At 35.1% G+C, this 22,661-nt stretch overlaps 1 protein-coding gene across 1 annotated transcript in view; it reads right to left on the bottom strand.

Annotated features, from left to right (window-relative positions):
- Positions 1-22,661, bottom strand: part of ADCY2 (adenylate cyclase 2) — a 554,774-nt gene that overhangs the window by 63,686 nt on the left and 468,427 nt on the right. Inside the window, exon 16 of the mRNA XM_021004443.2 lies at positions 15,136-15,273. Coding sequence (XP_020860102.1) covers positions 15,136-15,273 — 138 coding nt within the window. The remainder of the gene's footprint in view (positions 1-15,135; positions 15,274-22,661) is intronic.

Raw genomic sequence — 22,661 nt, 5'->3', positions numbered from 1 at the left:
GATGGGAGAAAATTTAGAACTCTAAAATTTTTTAAAATGAATGTTAAAAATAAATTAGCTAATTAACAAAAATTAACAAAAAAAATCTTGTTGATGATTTTGGCCTCCATGCTTTCATTCACAGTAATCCTTCTGCTGAGAATATCCTTTATCCCTCTCTTGATTTGATTGTTTACCACCAATTATTTAAAGCACAATTGAAATGCCACATATTCTTGATTCCTGACCATTCCTGATCTCCCCCAGTCAGTAATAATTTATTCTTCTCAGTCTGACTTCACATAGTTTTACATACTACATTAACTCCCTTTACATGTGTCCCATAAAAGGTAATTACCCCTCATCCTGGCTTGACTTGTTACCACATTCATTTTCATAATCCCAAATTCTAAGATACTCCAGGGATGTGTTTTATTATTTCTTTATTGATTAATAAATTTGCAACTACTTTCTTATTAATCAATGTTAACTCTGAATCACTATATCACTTTATTAAATATCATTTATTTAATAAACTGGAGAAAAAAATTTCCCCATAAACAGTTAATAACCTCTATGTGCCTAAATCTCATACTTAAAAAAACATCAATGTTATTGGTTCATTAACAGAGTAACAGATAATATCAAAGACATAAATAGTTATTTACAATATTTTATCATAGATCACAGCCAGAGTTACCTCTCACCATCACTTCAATTCTTCTCTTCACTTTTGTACACAGTCCCACCACTCAGTTTCCACAAGATACCAATTACAGTCTCTTCTTAAAAATCTTCTTCTTAATTATTCATGATATAAAGGTTAGACAAAACCTTGTCTTATGGTCTTTTCAACCTGACAGGAAAAGTCTCTTCATAGATGACAATTAAAACTAAATCTCTTTACAAATAGTAACTAAAGCTCTTAGCATTCTCATACACTCCTCACAGATCAAAACTCACACTCTCCTCTCTCTCTCTCTCTCTCTCTCTCTCTCTCTCTCTCTCTCTCTCGCTCTCTCTTTCTCTCTCTCTCTCTCTCACTCTCGATATCCAATGCTATTTATTTTTCTCTGAACTTTAGTTTTCTCCTTTATATTTCTCTTGGATCTTGTATGTCAAATTTTCTATTGATCTCAGGTCTTTTTGCAACAAAATCCTGAAAGTCTGGCAATTCATTGAATGTCCATTTTTTTTTTCCATTCAGAATTATGCTTAACTTTGCAGGGTATGATATTTTAGGCCTCAACCTGTTCTTTTGCTCTTCAATATATATATATATATATATAGTGTTCTAAGACCTGTGGTCCTTTAGTGTCTCTACTGCTAAATCTTCTGTGATTTTAATTGTGGCCCTGACATATTTAAATTGTTTTTTCTTGTTGTTCATAATATTTTCTGCTTGAGCTGGGGGTTTCAGAATCTAGCAATGATATTCCTGTAGGTTTTCCTCTTGAGATCTCTTTCAGATTGTGTTTGATAGATTTTTTTTTCTATTTCTACTTTTACCTTTTGTTTTAATACTTCAGGACAATTTTCTTTAATTATTTCTTGTATTATTGTATCAAGATTCTTTTTTGGATCATAGCTTTCAGGTAGTCTGATTAAAAAGTCTCATGATGGAAAATGCTATCCACATCCAGAGAAAGAATTATGGAGTCTGAATACCAATTGAAGCATTCTATTTGCCCTTTTTTTTCTTGTTTTGTTTTATTTCTTCTGCTTGTGTTTGCTCCTATTGGTTCTAATTCTTCTTTAAAATACGACTAATATGAAAAAAATGTTTAATAGGAATACATATGTAGAGCTTTATCTTGAGGAGGAAGATGGAGAGAGGGGGGAGAAAATTTAAAATTCAAAAGCTTATGGAAGTCAATGTTGAAAACTCAAAATTAATTAATTAAAAAAGAAATATCCAAAAATGTTATATTTTCAGTGTCTGAAGTTCTTGGTCTCACCTGAGTAGAAAACCTTCTCTGCACTTAATTTATTCTGAGGAAACAAAAAAACTTTCCTTCCTTATTATTTTAAGGTCTAATCAGTTCCTAAAGGAACAGGCATAATCATCCCAGGAGGGAATCCTCCCAAAAACTAATTAGAGTAATATCTTTAGTGAGAACAAAAGGCCCTTTGCTGAATCCAATTAAGAATATTCCTGTAGATCAGACCGAATGGATTTAGGAAAGTGAATCTCTAGGAAGTGTCCAAAGTTGTTATCATAGTACTGATCTCTCTGATGATTCAAACTCTGTTCCCTAAACTCAGTATCCTCCTTAAATCTTGACTACCAAAGTTTGTCTTTGTTCTTGAACTCTATAAACTGTAAGATGAAGATGGCTTGTATCCAGGAGATTTTGAAAAGTAGTATGAATCTCTGTCCCTTTGGATTTCTCTAAGCAAATATACTTTGAATTTAATTATTTTTTTTTTCCTGATAGGCTGTCTGGTAAAAAAAAAATTGCCTGAGACATGAGTTTTTCTTCCATACCAGTTATGGCAGTAACCTCAGGATTTTGAGAGTTTAGCTGTCCTGCAGTCCAGTCTCCAGGATGCCCAGCAGATTTAGACCTTGTATGTTTCTTAGATAAAGAAGATCTGAGGTAATTGGGAAATATCTGTTCAGCAGTCCTCTAAATTTGCCATTGCCTTTTGGGAAATATAATGAGTGTGATGGTTTATCATTTTATTTTTTTCTGTATTAATCCACTGATCAAGCCCCTGTTACCTAATAATATTTTGTCAGATTCTTAGACCTAGTTATTAAGAAATAATCTGGTGTTCTTTCTTCTATCACAGTTAAACTACCATCCCTTCCCCACCCCCACCCTATCATTCTTTTAATTATTTCAGTTATTCTTAGTGTCCTCTGGTTTCCACATCCCTTAAAAAATGCAGAGACCCAAACTTCACATGACATTTTAATAAGGATTTGAATTGTAGAATCACTTTCAAGATTTTCTGTCATACTTAATACAACTCAGTATCATGCTTTTTAAAAGAACTGTACAAAATCAATAATTTACATTTCATATCTGGTTCATTTCTTCCTAGGCTGTTCACTAAAATGTCATTGTTCCAAAAGTCTAGCTAGATTATTGTGATTGCTGCTTCCTTGCCTCTTTAGTGTATATTACAGAAAGAAATTAAATTTGCCCTGCAGAGTTTGCTCTTCACAAAGCCACCATAATTGCTATCCTGTAATTTTTTTTAGGTAGTTGCAAATTGATTGGTCAAACACTTTTTTCTTGTATCTAATAAAAGCTATGATTAAACTACAGTAAGATTCTCAAAATAATGTTTGAGGACAGCATGAAAAATATGATGCAAAATACCTTATTAAATATGTCAAGAAAAGAGTGGCAGTGCTCTCAACAGTGAGGGTTGACTCTAAACATCCATACAAAAAATAATAAAAATCCATATCTAGATATTTGAACATATTTGGATTGAATAGCTTTATTTTTTCAATTTTTCATATACATATTTGGCATTCTAAACCTACCACTTGAATACAGAAATAAGCCCAATGGAACTATACATATAGGTTTATTAGGCAGAGTGCACTTAAATTTCATCTCTTTCAAGTCAATGCAATGAAAATATAATATTTTCCCTTGGAGACAAATTCTGAAACAAATTTGAATTCATCAATCCCAAATACCCAGTGAAGATCTGAAAGATGCTATTTGTCATTTTTCAAAAGCAAGATAATTTTCCTAACCAGTATTCTCCTTTCTCTTTCCAAATACCTTGCTTGAAAAAATTCACTAAGTGACCTGTGGTAGAAAAACTATTGGTCCATTTTTTAGAAAAGAGACAATATGTTAGTAATTGCTAAGAATTACTCAAGAGAGATGAAGTCCTCAAATGCAAATCAATTCATCTAGAAAATTCCTCCCAAAGGAAGTAAATAGAGACATTCAAAATGATAATCAAATAGTAGAACATTTACTACCCTTATTATAATTCCTAAGAGTCCAGGCAGGTAGGTTCTGGAAGTGAGTCCCCTGCTAAGCTTCACCTTACTTTTACATGGATTCTCTCCGTATTTCTCTTTCTCCTCAGTGGGCTCATTGTCCTTTCTTCTCCCACACTGCTTCACTTTCCTGTTCTCCCACATGTGTTGTCTTTGCCAATTAGAACATAAGCTCCTTGTATATCGAGATTTGCTTGCTTCTGTTTATATCCCCATTGCCTGGTCCAGTGTCTGGCACACAGTAAAAACTTACTGCATGTTCTATATGTCTATGTAAACCTTTTCTCAGTCTTCATCTTTTTAACCTCTCTAGCTTTTGATGCTATTGATCAGCAACTTGTCCTAGATTCCCTCTTCTCCCATGGCTTTCCAGAACAGTGTTCTCCTAGCTTGTCTACTTCATCTTTTGTGGCTTCTTTGCTGTATCATTTCCAATGTCCCTCCTGCTAACTGGGTGCTCCCTAAGGCTGGTTCTTATCTTCGGTTCTTATCTTTTCTTTGTAAACTTTTTCTCTCAGTGACCTCATCAACTTCAGTGGGTTCACTTATCATCTTGATGCAGATAATACCAAAATTTATATATTTGCCCTTAATCTCTCTCCTGAACTTCTGTCCTGTATTACCAGTTACCAACTGTCTGCTGCACATTTCATGGGTATCTTAAACATTTCAAAACAAAACTCAATTGCTTTCCACCTAATTTTTTTTCCATCATCCAAAATTCCCTATTTCTTTTCAGGATACCACCATCCTTCTAGTCATCTAGATTTTCAACCTCAGAGTCATTTTTGTCTCTTTCCTTTCCCATACACTTTCTGATACCCAACCAGATATGAATCCTTGTCGATTCTACCACTGTACTTGTTCTCACACTTTTTTTTTTGGTGGGGCAATTGGGGTTAAGTGATTTGCCCAGAGTCATACAGCTAGTGAATATTATGTGTCTGAGGTCACATTTGAACTCAGGTCCTCCTGACTCTAAAGCTACTGCTCTATCCACTGCCCACCTAGGTGCCCCCTCACACTCATTTTCTTCTCTCTAGTCATCAATTCACCACCTTAAGTTCAGGCCTTTATCATTCGATATTCTGGCCAGGTTAATTTATTAATTGTTTCTTGGACTTGGCATTGCACTGCCCATTTAGAATGTCCATGACTTCATAGAGCCTATATATCTATGCCTTCATATTCCTGATATCCATTTCCTTCTTACCTTTGCCTCTTGGAATCTTTGGTCTTCCTTCAAAATTGACTTATATGTCACCCTTTATAGAAAACCTTTACTGACCTCCCACATTTTTAGTGCACCCTCTCTCTTCAGATTGTTGTGTATATTTATTCATCTAATACATGGCATATCCCTAGTAGGATGCAATCTTGTGTGATGTAGAGACTATTGTTTTTGTAACTCCAGCATCCAGCATAGTGCTTTGTATGTAATAACTGTTGAATTGAATTGAGTCAGGTTCAAATGATTTCAAATTCTATCCTCAATTTTTCTGTTTTGACGGGATGAATATTTTGTAAGGAACACCTGAAAAATAATGATGATGGCAGATTATGGTACACTGAGGTATAGATGATGGTAGTTGTTTTTACCATGTAACCAGATATATATATCAAAATTTCAGGCAATTTGAAAAGCTGAAACCTGTTTCTCAGCAAATAATCACAAAGGAATAACACTGATTTACAGGTCTTTCTCTCTCTGGTGTTCATTGTATATCAGATAGGAGGGAATTACTCAGTAGATTTATTTCTTAATGTTGATTTTCTATCATTTTAGCATCTAAAAATTTGACTTATTTCAATTCAATTGCTTTATTAAACACCTACTATGTACAAGACCCTGTGCTAGATGCTGAAGACTCTACTAAAAACAAAACAGTCCCCACTGTCCAAGGGTTTATACCAAGTGTATGAGGACCATCCACTGAGGCGAGTGTCATTAATTCCAAGGCACAGACCTTTTGCTACACCTTTGAGAAAAGTGTCAGTTCTTGAGGAGCTGTGATCTCTTCTCTCTGAGCTTCCATGAACAGGAAAAAAAAAGCATGCAATTTAGCTTATCTCCTGCCTCACAGCTGTTATAGAATGCACCAGAAGCTGTCAGTAAATAAAGTCATTTGTTTTTATTTCTTTCTCCAAAGATAATTTTTTAATGTATCTCTGCTATAGGCCTTTCTACCTCATTTACCAAGCAATAGATTGTTTTGTAAGGAAGTAAAATTTAACACATTGCTATTATTATACAATGTACATTTTCCCCCCAAATACTCCTTTGTGTTATGTTGAAGGCCTAACCCTGCATACTCTGAATGCTGATCGTATCAAGTATTTATAAACACTGATTTAGTTACTTGTCATTCATTCCTCCTCTAACCTGCAGATATTTAGTTAGAAAAAATTAGTCTTTTTGTTCCCCAAATAAAATCTCTTGTTTCTTTTCTTTTTTTCCTTTTTCTTAAGACTAGTTAATGGATACTGGTTATATAAGGGGCAAAAACGATCTTTTAAGAAGAATTTTTAAAAAAATCATATGCCTGTTCTTTACATGACAACACCCTATAAAGAATCAATCAAATGCTTGATTGTTTTATCTTCTCATTGCATGTTTTCATTTTGTCCAGTTTAGAACACAAACTTTAATATAAAATTTTTTTACTTTATATATGTATATGTATGTATTTATATATTAACATATACAATATATTTATTTATATATTTTTACTTTATATAACATTGTAGCACTGTTACATATACAGATGAACAATGTATTTAATGATTAGGTTATAGAAGAATTACAGAAATTGCTTCCTTATTAATTCTTGATAGCATACTAAAAAGCAAAAACATTACCTTGCCCAAAAAGTTCCATATAGGCAAAGCTACAGTTTGCAATGTATAAAGTGCTGGGCCTGCAGTCAAGGAAGACTCATCTTTCTTAGTTCAAATCTGGCCTCAGACACGTACTAGCTGTGTGACCTTATCCCTGTTTGCCCCAGTTTCCTCATCTATAAAATGAGTTGGAGGAAGAAATAGCAAACCATTTCATTATCTTTGCCAAGAAAACCCCAAATGGGGTCATGAAGAACCAAACACAATTGAAAGTGACTGAATAACAACAACAACATGGTTTTTCCAGTAGCAATCTATAGCTTTAAGAATTGGACTATAAGGAAAGCCGAGCACCACAGAATTGACACTTTCAAACAAGCAGATCAAATCAGTCAATACTTAAAGAAAGTAACTCTGGCTGCCTATTGGAAGGACAAGTACTGAAGCTGAGGCTTAAATACTTTTAAAAACTTAAATCACATAATGATAAGACAGGACTTATTGGAAAAGACCCTGATATTGGGAAAGATTGAAGGCAAAAGGAGAAATGGGACATCAGATGGATAGATAGTGATATGGAGGAAATGAACATGTGTTTGGACAAACTTCAAGAGATGGTGGAGGACAGAAGAGCCTGACCTGCCATGGTCCATGGGATCATAAAGAGTCAGACATGATTAAATGACTGAACAGCAACAATTTTAGGGCAAACTGCTTTTCCACCCACCTTTCTGATCTTTCTTAGTCTCCTTTTCAGGATAAAATTAGCAACAGTGTCCTGCCCCCATGGGTCACCTAAGGCCCTGTCTCTGTTCTGAGTCTTTTTTTTTTACTTCCTATGTGAGACCTTTACTTATCCCCCACCTTCTAGTGTCTCCCCTCTAATTCCTCCTCTTAGCAGGGGTTATCCTTCATGCCTGCAATGCATTCTCTCCGCAGCTCTACTTCTAAAAATCCCTAACTTCCTTCAAAGCTTGGCTGAAGTATAACCTTCTACTTGGAATCCTTCTTGATCTCCTCTAGTTGTTGGTGTTCTTTATTTGAAAATTACTTTGCATTTATTTTGTATTGACTTATCTGTGAATATTTTGTTTCTCCCAGCAGAATGTAAGTGCCTTTAAGCAAGGACCATTTCATTTTTATCTTTGTATCTCCAGTACCTAGAACAGTACCTTGTATAGAGTATGTATTTAAACAAATAAAAAACTCATTAAATGAATGAATGTATGAATTACCTGCCATGAGAAACTGGACATCCCTAAAATAGCCTCATAGTGGATTCTATGAGCCTTAACACAGAAAGATATAGCTTCTTCTCTTTCTGTTTCTATCCTCCTCAGCTTACTGTACCCTATTTTTTCTCAAGGCACCTTCTATTGCTGTTATGATATCTTGGTAACCCTTGGTAGTAACCTAGATCCTTAATTCCCTACATACAGCCTCAACCCAAACCATAATTTGTGAAAAAAGAAAACTGCAAATATACAAAACTATATGAAAGGGGACTTTCAGAAAAAAGAATATACTAAAAATTAAATTGTATACCTTATCCCTAGTGTCTAAGTTTCTCCCTTACAGTAAGTTAGGAACCTGGGGAAGGATTGTAACTCTTCCAGAGGCCAAGGAATTGTTATTTGGTTTTCTTAGTTATAATGTACTACTACATGTTTCCTTTATAGGCCAGAAGTTATTGCCATTACCCAAGTATATAGATTATCATCCAGAAATGATATCTTCTGTGTTGGAGTACTCAAATGACTTTAACAAAGCCACCATTTGTGTTAATAGGAATCTAAGAGCAAAACATGACTATTTCTCATTGCAGGTTTTGACTGGAATATTCTCCCTTGATGCTTTGAAGATATAGGAAGGGTGGCAGCTTTATTCTTAAAAATGTGTGAGAATGTTCCAAAGTTATCTTAGATTAGAAATTGTATACTAACTCTTAATACAATACTGAGATTTTACTTAAAGCAATGGTAAATATTTTCTCTTCCTGCTCTAATGCATTCTGTATAGAGAGTGTTGTCAGATTAATTTTCCTAAAACAGTGCTTTGTACTCCTCTACTCTGTCTCCTCTGATGGTACCTTCAATGGCTCCCCTATGCCTGCAGGGTAATATCAGAACTCCTCAGCCTGGCATTTTAGGCCTCTAAAAAACTTTTCCTTACACCTTCAACTTATTTTACATGAATTCCCATTCTAGTCAAATGTGATGAGTCTTTATTTTCATGAAATGCCTACACTTTCCCTTACACTTTTGGTCATGCCATTTTCTTCATCTAGAATTGCCATCTTTCTCTCTGTCTTTTCACCAGCTTAAGTCTCAATCTACTCACTCAATGAAGCTAATTATAACTACTCCTACTTTCCTGAGTATTTCTCCCCTAAAATCCTATATCGGGGGCAGAGCCAAGATGACAGAGTGAAAGCAGTGACTTGCTTGAGCTCTCCCCAAAACCCCTTCAAATACTCATAAAAAATATCTCTAAACAAATTCTCAAGCAGAAGAACCCACCAAAAGACAGAGTGAAACAAATTTCCAGCCCAAGACACCCTGGATGGTTGATCAGAAAGGTATATTGTGCTGGCTGGGAGCACAGTGCACTGAGGCAAGGGCACACAGGTTGCAGCTAACCTGGAGCAGGCCTCAGAGAACTGAATCGCTGGCAGCTGTGGAGGTTTCCAGACTCCTCAATCCACAAATGCTAAAGACAACTTAGAAGGTCAGTGGGAAAAGTCTGTTTCTGCAGTGCTGAGAGAGGAAGGAGGGGTTTCAGCTCAATTCCCCAAAAGTCTGGCCGGGGGGGGGCAGCTGCTTCCCGAGCTTCTGGCCCACAGACTGAGGGGGAATCCAGTGGCTGATCAGCGAGGGATTGCAGGGATCTGTTTGCCAGTGCTGAGGCAGGAATCACTTGCTTTGCCCATGTTTGGATCTGGGTCACAGTTCTGGGTGGCAGAGCTGGGGTAAGGAGGAGTGCTGGTGTGGAGGAGCTTATAGTGTCTGTGGAGAGAAACCCCTCCTCACAGTTACAGGACAGAAAGGAGTACTTGTGGTCACAGGCCAGGAAAGGAGTAAATACCTCGCCCCTTATCATACCACCTTGGAAGAACTGAAAATTTACATGTCCCTACAAGTATCTCTGAAAACAGCTATACAAACCCCTGAAGCTTGGGACAGTACACTCTCCACATTGGAAGCAGACTCTTACCTTAACAAAGACTTTAAAACTCAAGTAAGTTGCTGGGATCATGAGCAAGCAGCTCAAAAAGAGTCAGACTATATTATCTTACTTTGGTGAAAAAGAAGATCAAAATATACAACCAGAAGAAGACAACAAAATCAAAGCTCCTACATCCAAAGCCTCCAAGAAAAATATGAATCAGTCCCAGGCCTTGGAACAGCTCAAAAGGATTTTGAGAAGCAAGTAAGGGAAGTAGAGGAAAAACTGGGAAGAGAAATGAGAGTGATGCAAGAAAATCATGAAAAACAAGTCAACAGCTTGCTAAAGGAGACCCAAAAAAATACTGAAGAAAATAACACCTTAAAAAATAGCCTAACCCAAATGGCAAAGAGGTCCAAAAAGCCAATGAGGAGAAGAATGCCCTAAAAAGAAAAATTGGCCAAATGGAAAAGGAAGTCCAAAAGATTACTGAAGAAAATACTTCCTTAAAAATTAGGATAGAGCAATTGGAAGCTAGTGACTTTATGAGAAATCAAGATACTGTAAAACAAATGCAAAAAATGAAAAATTAGAAAACGATGTAAAATATCTCATTGGAAAAACAACTGGGAAAATAGATCCAGGAGAGAAATTTAAATTATTGGACTATCTGAAAGCCATGATAAAAAAGAGCCTAGACATCATCTTTCAAGAAATTATCAAGGAAAACTGCCCTGATATGTTAGAACCAGAAGACAAAATAGAAATTGAAAGAATCCATAGATCTCCTCCTGAAAGAGATCCCCAAAGGAAAACTCCTGGGAATATTATAGCCAAATTCCAGGGTTCCCAGGTCAAGGAGGAAATATTACAAGCTGCCAGAAGGAAACAATTGAAGTACTGTGGAAACACAACAAGGATAACACAAGATTTAGCAGCTTCTACATTAAAGGACCACAGGGTATGGAATATAATATTTGAGGGCAAAGGAGATAGGATTACAACCAAGAATCACCTACCCAGCAAAACTGAGTATAATCCTTCAGGGGAAAAAATGGTCATTCAGTGAAATAGAGGACTTTCAAAGCATTTTTGATGAAAAGACCAGAGCTGAATAGAAAATTTGACTTTGAAATACAGGACTCAAATGGAACATGAAGAGGTAAAAGGAAAGAGAAATCATAAGAGACTGAACTATTTACATTCCTGCATGGAAAGATGATATTTATAACTCATGAGATCTTTGTCAGTATTAGGGTTGTTGGAGGAAACAAATTATATGTATGTATATATAGATAGATAGATAGAGGGCACAGGGTGAGTTTAAGATTAAGGGGTCATATCTGCAGAATAAAATTAAGGGATGAGGGAGGATTATATTTGGAGAAGAAGAAAGGGAGAGGTAGAACCGGGTAAATTATCTCACAAAAATAAAAACAGAAAAGGAAAGTCTCCTACAGTGGAAGGGAAATGAAGGAAGGTGAGAGGGAATGAGGGAATCTTCTTCTCATAGGATTTGGCTTAAGGACAGAATAACATACACATTCAATTGTGTATGGAAATCTGTCTTGCCCTACAGGAAAATAAGGGGAGAAGGGGACAAGAGAGCAGGGGGATGATAGAGAGGAGGGCAGATTGGAAAAGGGGGTAATCAGAAGCAAATACTTCTGAGGAAGGACAGGGTCAAAAGAAAGAAAAGAATAAATGGGAGGGCAGCATAGGATTAAGGGAAATAGAGTTAATTTTTCATAACATGTGTACCATGGAAGCGTTTTGCATAACTGCACATGTACAACCTATATTGTGTTGCTTGCTGTTTCAGTGAGGGTGGGTGGGGAGGGAGGAAGAGAGAAAATTTGAAACCTAAAGTTTTAAAAACATATGTTTAAAATAAATGTTTTCATATGCTACTGGGAAATAAGAAATACAGGAAATGGGATACAGAAGTCTATCCTGCCCTACAGGAAAGTAGAAGGAGAATGGGATAAGAGAAGGGGGGAAGAGATAGAAGAGAAGACAGACTAAGGGAAGAGATATTCAGAATGTGTGCCATCTTGGGGTGGGTGGAGGGGTGAGATGGGGTGACTATTTGGAACTCAAAAACTTGTGGAAGGGAATGTTGAAAACTAAAAACAAATAAATTTATATTAAAAAAATCCTATGTCATTTGTTTTATGAATCACTCATCTGACTCTTTAAAAATACTAGCTTTCATTGTTGTTTTTCTATTTATGTAGATAGATGTCTTGTTCCTCTGACTAGATTGTAGTCTATTCAACAGTAGGAAGACAATCACAAAATTTCAGGTACCCCAGAGACTGTCTAATGTACTCTGTACCTGAACAAGAATCCTCTCTAAAACATATCCAACCAGTGGACATACAGCCCCTCTAATGAAGAGGAAACCCATTTTTGCTTCCTCTAAATTTTGGAGTCTTTTTCCTCTACATCAAATCACAATTTGTCTTTCTACAACTTCCATTAATTGTTTCTTGTTCTGTCCAGTAGGATCAAGTAGAGTAAGTGTAATCTTTTTTTTCCATGTGACAATCTTTCAAATACCTAGAGACAGCTATGATGCCATTCTGAAGTGATCTCTTCTCCAGGTTAAACAATCCCATGTTATACAAAACATTTTCTGAATACTGCATTTTAGGAACGGCTTTGATAGGCTAAAGAATATCTGGAGAACAGTAATGAAAAGTGGGAAGGACCCCAACATCTTACACCATGAAGATCATTTGAAAGAATAGGAGTTTTTAGCCTAAAGAAGAGAAGGCTCATGGGATACATGATCTATATTTTCAAGTACTTAAGAGGCTGTCCAGTTTTACATGATAGTAATTAAATTTCTGGTTCATCTCAGAATTAGGATAGAATTAGGAACAACTGATGGATTTTCTAAGAGGCAAATTTAGAGTTGATATAAAGATTTATTTTCTAACAATTAAAAATGGAAATGGGATGCTTCAAGAATTAGTGAATTTACCTTCATAGGAGTTTTTCAAGTAAAGGGAGTATGAATATGTGTTTGGTATATTGTAGTAAGGATTTGGGGGAGTTGAATTGGATGGATGCTACCAACTCTGAAATTCTGTGATTCTGACTTATATCTCATTGTGTCCTAAACATTTGGCATAGTATGCTACCCAGAAGAGGCACTCACTAAATGATTTTTAATAAGACTTATGATGACAAGGTCAAAAAGTGAACTAATGCACTAGGAACAAAGATTGTTTGGAGGATACATTACTTCCTTTGATGGCTTCCTGGGCTGATTCTTTTGTCTCATGTTTTCTTGGTCTTTATCTCTTTTTCTGTCTTTTGAAGCTGATACTAAATTTTATTTCTATGCTTAATGACATTTAAATCCTATTCAGCTTTGTATCTTAAACAAATGTAATTAAAAGACTCTCTGAACCATCTTCAGGTCACTTGATGCATTGGCCCTCATTCAGCACTGCTATAATGGTTGATATGTTGGCTATTAATAATATTTTAGGGAAATTCATGATTATAACATGAAAATAATGGAACTGCAGAGCAATTGGCTTGCAAACTAGACTGAGAACCTTGGGGAACACAGTTATTGATGATATTAAGACATTCACATGGAAATCTTCCTTGCTAGTTAAGTTTCAAAGATTTTAAAAGTCCTCATGGAAAAAAAGGGTGGCTATTATGTATTATAAAACAAAATAAAACAAACAAAAAAATTTTGGAACTAAAGATCATGTTTCATGAAAAGGAAAATCACGTAGCCCAATAAGAAAAACCAAACTTTGAAAATGCCTCCAGATTTCACAATATAGTTTCTGAAATTTTAGCAAAGAAATTTTGTTGCACCTGAGCAAAAGATCCATGTAATCTCTCTGAAACTTTAAAAGCATGATTCATCAAGGAACAATGAAAGTCCAGGTTAAGCTATTACTAAAATATATGAGTATACCAGAAAATTTTAGTAGCCTCTCCATTAAATGTATTGAATTAGAACAGGACACAAAAATGATACAAACACAAAAATGAGAAAGTCCCTATTCTCAAAGAGCTTAAATTCTTCCATTATTAGGGGAATACAACATTTCCATAGATAAATAAATATGGGATATATCTTATATTTTATTATATTGTATTATGTGTGTATCTACATAGACACATATGTATCACCTTTTGGATATATGTATCTACATACACACATATATGATCCATATATATTACTGCATATAATAAACACATATACTTTATGTGTATATATATATATTATATGTATCACATTTATATACACATTCATCAGTCTGTGTGTGTGTGTGTGTGTGTGTGTGTGTGTGTGTGTGCGTGCATGCAGATACAAGTTCCAGTCAGTTTGTGAAGGGCTTTTAAATGCCACATGCAACTCACTGGTTTTTGATTTCATGATGACAACATTTTCGCTAGAGTCCTTGAGGGCCAAGCCCAACAAAGATTTCGCCTAAATGTCATAGAAGAGCAGCTCTTAATAGCAGTGACAGCTGTAGCTGTTCTTGGGCAAGAAAGGCTTAAGGAGAAACAAATTCCCAGAAATCCATGATCAAGTATTTTCTCAGCTGCTGCCATGCCACATACTCCTCTCTGACTCTGTCATCTTTGCCATGGTCTTTTGATCCCAATTTGGCAATTATATTTATATTCCTAGCCTGATTCTTGGGGCAGATGAATTGAAATCAACATTGAGCATCCACCTTCTGCCAAGCACAAATGGAAGAAATGGAAAGTTTAGATAATATACATTCTGAACCCCATATTGCCCCCTTCTGTAGCAAATGAACCAAATTTGGCATTAGAGTCTGGCATGGATTACTGAAGGTTCCAACTTTGCTCTTCTTTGGGACCATGCACTCCTATTTCTCTGTTGTCCTTCTGGGTGAACATCTGCTGTCCTTCCTTGCCCTTTGGTCTATAGCCATAGCAGAAGTAGCCCATGAAGCTTCCTCATCTCATAGCTTTCTGAAGATAATCTCACCTGTCTTCTAACGATCTTATTGAACGTTGAAGTAAAATTTCATAAAACAAAAATGGTGTTATTTTCCCCTCCAAAACAACTGCAGGCCTCAGCTGTGAAAAGTCATTAAGAAATATGATAGAAACAGAAAATGATTAGACTGTCACGAGCTTCAAAGTATACATGTTGAGGCACTTACCATGTTGAAGATGGCCATGGTTAATATAATGGTAGTGGTGGTAACTGTGAGAGTGATCCGTGGCCAGGGACGATTTGCAATTATTCCAGATGACTTCAAAATCCACAATAATGAGGCAGAGGCTTTTTTGCTGCATTGCTAAGAGAGAGAGAGCAGGAAACAGAATATCATGACCATTTTTATACTTGTGAACAGCAGCTAACTAGTCATAAAGGCATATGCATTTATTTACGTATATAATATATATCCATGCACACTTTTATGTATATGTGCATGTGTGTGTATATGTATACATATATGTGTATATATATGTATGTGTGCATATATATATGTGTGTGTGTGTGTGTGTGTGTGTATATATATATATATATATGTATGTGTATGTATATACGCATGCATGAGTGACCAGTTAGCTCCATAAGCTAACTTGCTAAAGTCATTTAAATCATTGAAATAGTTTGAGGATTATAATTTTAATCTCAGAATAAATTTATAAAAGCACCTGATGCTTTCATATAATCTTGAATAATGCACCTGAAATAATGTCTTTTAAGTCTCTTACTATACCTATTAAAATCTGAGGGAAAACACTTAATTACTCAAATTCCTTTTCTGGTTATTTTATGGTATAGATCATGACCATTTTCAAACATTTCATATAAATCCAGCTTATTTGTGGTGGTGGTACAGTTTATCTAATAAGATAATAGCAACAACAATAATAATGGCAATAATAATGGTAATTCTTATTATGGTGACCATACTAAATATTTACAATCTCCAAACTACATAGAATGAATCATCAGTTTTTAAAACTCAGAGGTCTAGCAGAGAAATTAAAAACTATATGGCAAGAGGATGAGAAGGATGTCATCTCTGCTGTTCTGTCTGCTACCGGAAACATCTCAAAGGTGCTTTCAATGACCTTGCAGACAGATGAGCTTACATTCCAATACTTTCATTCAGTTACCAAAAAGGAATGCACTCACTTTATCCATGTGAGCAATAGTCTAAGAATAATATCAGCAAAGTGACTTGCCCTTGGACCACTTCTTTCTGAACATCATCCAAAGAGATGACAAGATTATAAGAAGATCAAAAGATTTCAAAATACAGAGACTTAGTAGAAGAAATCAAAATCGTGTGAGAACAAGGTGAGGTGAATATTATCCCTGTTGTCATGTCCGCTACTGGAATTTCCTTGAAGATGCTTTTAATGAGCTTACGAGAAAATGAGTTTGACTCAACTACAAAAGCTACTTATAAGCTGACTTAAATACAAAAAGCAGTTATATTTTTCTGCCTATGCAATGAGACAGTTAAGTGACACAATGGCTAGAGCATTGGGCCTGGAGTCAGGAAGGTCTGAGCTCAGATCTAGCCCAGGACACTTTCTAGCCATGGCTTTGGTCACTTGTGTGACTCTGGACAAGGCACTTATCCTCTCTTTGCCTCAGTTTTCCTCAACTATTAAATGGAAACAATAATAGCAGCTACCTCTCAGGTGACACACAGTAGGCACTTAATAAATACTCATTTCCTTTCTTGAATATAAAGTAATAAGACTTAGAAAGCAACTTGTTCAAGGGACATTTCCAGCTGAATTCCATTGAACAAAATGAGAAGAATGGTTTGTCTTAGAAAAATAATAATAATTTCATTCTCTTCTTAGTGGCTTTAGCTACCAACCCAGTATCTATGGGTCTCAAAAGTTAAAAAAAGTAGCATCTAACCCAATAAGTTGCTCCCCCACACCATTCGTGATTTTCACACTACAAATAGAAGATATTCTGATATAGACAGAAATCAGTGCTTTGTGAGTAAAAGACAGCTTTAATTCCCCAATATGTTGCTGTTTAAGACTGTTAATACTATTTGAAACTTCTTTTTGGGGGGTTTACCTACTATCTCGGTTTTAACCTATGTGTTAATGAGACCAAAAATAGAATAAGCACACATATATAAAAAAAGAACTTTCTTTTTCACTGAATTCAGAAGAGGGGATAAAAATAAATGTGTATGATACAATATAGTTCACACTTTCTCTAGTGATTCTAATTTGCTTCAAAGCAAAGGTTATCCCACTGTGGTACCAATAAAAGTGAAATACAAAATCATTTAGAAAATCTGTCATTCACATTATTTTTACTACGTAAGAAATGCCATCCTCTTTTGTTTATAATCTCTAGCTGCATGCTTAATGGGTAGAAACCTGTTACGAGTATATCTCTTGTTATTATTTTTGTGAATAAAGACAATTACCTTATAAATGGAAAACAGACTGTGACAACATTTAATTTTAGATATATCTTCACATAATCCTTCATTTGTTTAATTATATTTTGATCATGTATCCTACTATAGATTAGCCCTACTAATAATCCTCAAAGTAGTTTATCTGCAAAAAGTCTACCTGACCCATATCTATTAATTACATTTCCTTCCCCTCCTTATCTTTTCAGTTCTTTCTGCTGTTCCTTATCTAGGGTAACCCAGAAGTCTTAAAGTGCAGTTTTAAGCTACTCAAGCCTGTTAAGCTTATAAAGATATTTAAGATATTAAAGTTTAAAACTGCACTAAGACTTTTGAGATACCCCATATAGATAGGATAAGAGCATCTATCTGTGGCAAGAATCCCAATATTTTCCCACTAACATAGAATACTATGAAAATCAACCCCAAAGGGTATAAATGTGAAAGGAAAGGTACATATTTTCTTTTTAATCTATTTCTGATTCTCATGAGTTTTGCCATTATTTCTTTCAGGTTTTGTGCATAAAAGGAGATGATGTATTAAGATACATATATTATTAATCCATGGGGCAAGAATTGCACTTAACTTTATAGTAACTGTAGAATTTAACACAATACTCATATCTGGCTAGATTTCCCAGATCATCTGCTGTATAGAACAGTCAGAGGATCATCAGATTCTGTATGAACTCTTTCAGCCAGTAGAATGTTATTTAATTTATCAAGTGGATTCTTATGGATGTAAAGTCTTAAAGTAGACTCTCAGAATGTCTTTTGAGGAGCAGGGATGTACTTTATGTTGTTTATGATAATGACAGTGATGATAATGTCACTAGTATTTTAATAGATCTATGATCTAATCGATATTGGACCTTCCTCCAATGATGTATCATTTGATGTTCCTGTTCCTCCTAATTCTGTGCCATATTATCTATCCAACATATTACAGGCCTTCCAACAATAATAAAAATACCAAACAGACTGTAGTAGCACGTATAATGGTATGTTCCTGCATTAGCTGAACTATCACAAAAGTTCATGCTGAAAATGTAACAGTGGAGATGAAAACAAAATGACATATTAACTCTTGTCCTCATAGGTAGCTATTTTGATATTCTACTAACCAATCATGGAATATTTGATTAGAAAATTTGAGAAAATATTTGTTTTAATATGACTCTAGTTAGAATCAGCTTATTGATTAGGTTCTTATTTTTAATCTAATAAACAATATTAGAAGTCAGACACTCATATCCACTTGCAAAGCTTAACAATTTAAATATTATAAAGCATTTCAGGTATTCCCAAAGAAACGTTAAGAAAAGAGGATAAAATGTTTATTTAATAAGTATAATAGAGAGAAAAAATCAGTTTCATGTTATGATCAATTCAGTAAGGATATTTTATTTATTTCTATTACAAATATGTAACGTGGAAAAAATAAAAAGCTTTTCCTTCCTTTGCTTTGATTCTTTGAGATAATACTAGATCATAACCCAAATCTGCTTAAAGATTATTTATCATAATTATGCTACATATGTTACAAGTAGATTTGCTATCTTCTCAGTTATAGATGAATGCTAACCTACTGGATTTTACCTTACATTAAGAAAAAATCAATAAATATGTGACTCAGAGAAGTAATTTGTTTATATTAAAAGATATCCCTGGTAAAAAATTTTATACCATTTTTTCATTTAACAAAATCATGAATAAATCATATTCGATGTCCTGGATGAATCCCAGAAAAACAGGGTTCAGTTGCCATGTCACTAGTGTCCCCTATACAGTCTCCTGAGCCTGATAACACCAAATGTTTAATGCCAGTATTATTTATGAGAGGTCCAGGGAAGCAAGCCATGTTTTATTTTTTTCTTTTTGTCACTAACACAGGGCACAATAAAAAAAAATCCTGTTAAAAAGAAAGACATAGAGAAACAAAGCCAAATTCTGTTTTAAAGGTGTAAAGATCATATAATACTGTTGGAAAGAGAAGAGTAGTTAGGTGGATAGAAGAAATACATACTTGGGTATATTAGCAAGGTTGAAAAAAAGGAAAGGAACAAAGAAAGGTATAAAAAGAGAAAGGAGATAGAGAAGAAAGAATTTTCAATGAAATGAACCATTGGTGGCGATGAGGAACAAACTTTGTTTTCTATTTTATTAAAAAAATTACTACTTGAAGTTTTTTTATGGTGTTCATTTCTGTTTTTTTGCAACAAATTAATGAAATTTCTACCCTCCTTTTTTTCTTTTAGAATTAAAGATATAGAAATGAATTCTTAATAAACTTTCATTATAAATCTTTTTTGGCTAAACTGATTTCATATGCATTAATTGCACATATAGAATTTGTAGTCTATCATACTTTGGCATAAATTCAAAATGTAGTACTGTTATATACTTGATATAACATCAGAGGAATATTTATCCCAATACGAATTGGTTACAAAGCACTTGAAGGAAAGAAAACATTACCACAATGACTTAACATCAGAGACATTTGAGTTATAAAAAGAAGACTAATGAAACCTGACTTTAATCATTAAATAACTACAGAGTGGAACTTGTTGTGAAGGTGTATCTGCCTTGAAACTCCTCCACAGACATTTGTTAGAAACGATTTCATTAAACGGTATCTTCACTTACAATGGTAACAGAGGCCTCTAGTACAGGGTTACAGGAAGCTTCCTGTTTACTCAACTCGTTCCTTTCTTTAAGAGCCAGCCAGTGTCAGTGAGAATGTTTGGCTGTTGATCAAATGGAAATTAAGCTGGAATCTGAGATTCTAAAACAAGTCTTCAGTTTGACTTGGGTGACTGGTTCTTGTCTGACCTTGGAAATGAGATTTAATTACTTGTCTCTGTTTCAGTAGCTACAGTGTGAGGATAATGCTTCTAATTTTCCCTCAAAAGGTTGTTCAGGATAACGTGCAGCTTAATTCAACAATTTTCTGTTGAGCCTCTACTAAAATTCTGTGCTAATAAGTCACTCTCAGGCCAAGCAAAGGGAAGTTCTATCCCATATTGCCAGATTGAATCAGAGTTCTTAAGTAAAAGCCTGGGACAGAGTTCTTGTTATCTGAGGATCTGTCTAGCTAACTTATGGGAGGCTCATCACTGGTTTCTTTATAGGGCTAATTGGATAGTAGTATTTGGATAATTTTGTTTAACTAAATTGAGAAATTAAATTAAATATATTGGGAAATGAGGCAATATTAAATCTAATAAGAATTAAAATAATTTTCCCCTTGCATTTTGCAATTCCCTCAACATTATTCAGCTGAAGACCCAGGATTAACACTGAAGAATAAAAGATGCAACAATGATATGTGACACAATTACTAGGAGGTAATAATTACCTAATATAGAAATAATCCTAATGATTTAGCTAAATAATGAAGCATTCCAAGTTTATTATATTTTATGTGCATATGTATGTATTACATTGTGCAATTCAGTAGCCAATATTGTTCTCTGATGCCACCAGGAAAGAAAGCCTTTACATAAAACTAAGTAACCAGGCAAAGAAAAAACTTCACTAAAAAGAAAATTAAGAGCTTAGACATTTTCTACATCTTTCTCACATGGAGTGCATGGCTATTGGCAACTTTAAAATTCTCTTATTTAACTTTTATATTCATTTACTTCTGCATACCATCCCCTGGCTTTGCAAATCATAGCTAATAATAATAGCTAACATTTTTATAGTACCTACTATGTGCCAGGCACTACAAATGTTTATTTTGTACAAATATTTCTTTTGATCCTCACAACAACCCTGTGAGGTAGCTGCTATTATAATCTCCATTTAACTGATGAGTAAGTTGAGGCTGTGAGAAGAGATCTGATTTAAGTGAATTGCCCAGGAAGTGTCTGAGGCCAGATTTGAATTCAGGTTTTTCTAACTCTGGGCCCAGAGCACTATCCACTGTATCAGCTTTGCAAGTGGGAATTATGCCTATCCTTCAAGAACTAACTCCAAAGCCATGTCATCTATCAACCATTACCTGATCTTGCCTGACACAATAATATTTTTTTCCTGACCCCAGTTTTATACTTTGTGCCTATCTTATGACCTTCTTGTGTTTATATTATGTTATAGTTTTATTTAAATCTGTGTCATGTCTCCTATAAGAATACTTGTTGTTGTTTGGTTGTTTAGTTGTGTCTGACTCTTCATGACCCCATGGACCATAGCACAGTAGGACCTTCTGTCCTATCTCTCAAAGTCTGTCCAAGTTCATATTCTTTGTTTCCATGACCCTATCTATCCATCTCATCATCTGCCATCCCCCTTTCCTTTTGCTTTCAGTGTTTCCCAATATTGAGTTTTTTTTTTTCTAGTGAGTCCTGTCTTCTCATTATGTGGCCAAAGTATTTAAGATTCAGCTTCAGTATTTGACCTTCCAGTGAATAGCCTGAATTAATTTCTTTAGGTATTGACTGATTTGACCTCCTTGTTGTCTAAGGGACTCTCACAAGTCTTCCCCAGCACCACAGTTCAAAAGTGTCGATTCTATGGCACCCAGCTTTCCTTATAATCCAACACTCAGAGCTATACATTGCTACTGGAAAAACCATTGCTTTGATCATATGGACCTTTGTTGGCAAAGTGATGCCTCTGCTTTTTAATATGCTGTCCAGATTTGCCATAGTTTTCCTTCCAAGGAGCAAGCATCTTTTAATTTCATGGCTGCAGTTGTCATCTGCAGTGATCTTTGGGCCCAAAAATACAAAATCTGCAACTGCTTCCATGTCTTCTCTCTCCACTATCCAGGAAGTGATGAACCAGTTACCATGTTCTTAGCCTTTTTTGAGGTTAAGCTTCAGGCCAGTTTTTATATGCTTCTCTTTCACCTTCATCAAGAGGCTTCTTAATTCTTCTTCACCCTCTGTCATCACAATATGATCATTTGCATATCTAAGATTGTTGATATTTCTCCAAGCAACCTTAATTTTGGCTTTCGATTCATCCAGCTTGGCATTTCACATGATGAGCTCTGCATACAAGTTAAATAAATAAGGTGACAATATACAGGCTTGTTGTATTCCCTTTCCAATCTTAAACCAATTAGTTGTTCCATGTTCAGTTCTGTTGCTTTTTGGCTTGCATACCGGTTCCTCAGGAGACAGGTAAGATAACCTGTTACTTCCATCTCTTTGAAGATTTGCCACATTTTGTTGTGATCCACACAACCAAAAGCTTTAATTTAGTCAATGAACAGAAGCAGATGTTTTTCTGGAACTCCCTTGCTTTCTCCATAATCCAGC

The sequence above is a fragment of the Phascolarctos cinereus genome, unplaced genomic scaffold (assembly GCF_003287225.1).
Source record: "Phascolarctos cinereus isolate Bilbo 61053 unplaced genomic scaffold, phaCin_HiC Scaffold_4;HRSCAF=312, whole genome shotgun sequence".
NCBI lineage: Eukaryota > Metazoa > Chordata > Mammalia > Diprotodontia > Phascolarctidae > Phascolarctos > Phascolarctos cinereus.
The sequence above is the reverse complement of the archived record's forward strand: the minus strand, read 5'-3'. Positions and strand labels throughout refer to the sequence as shown.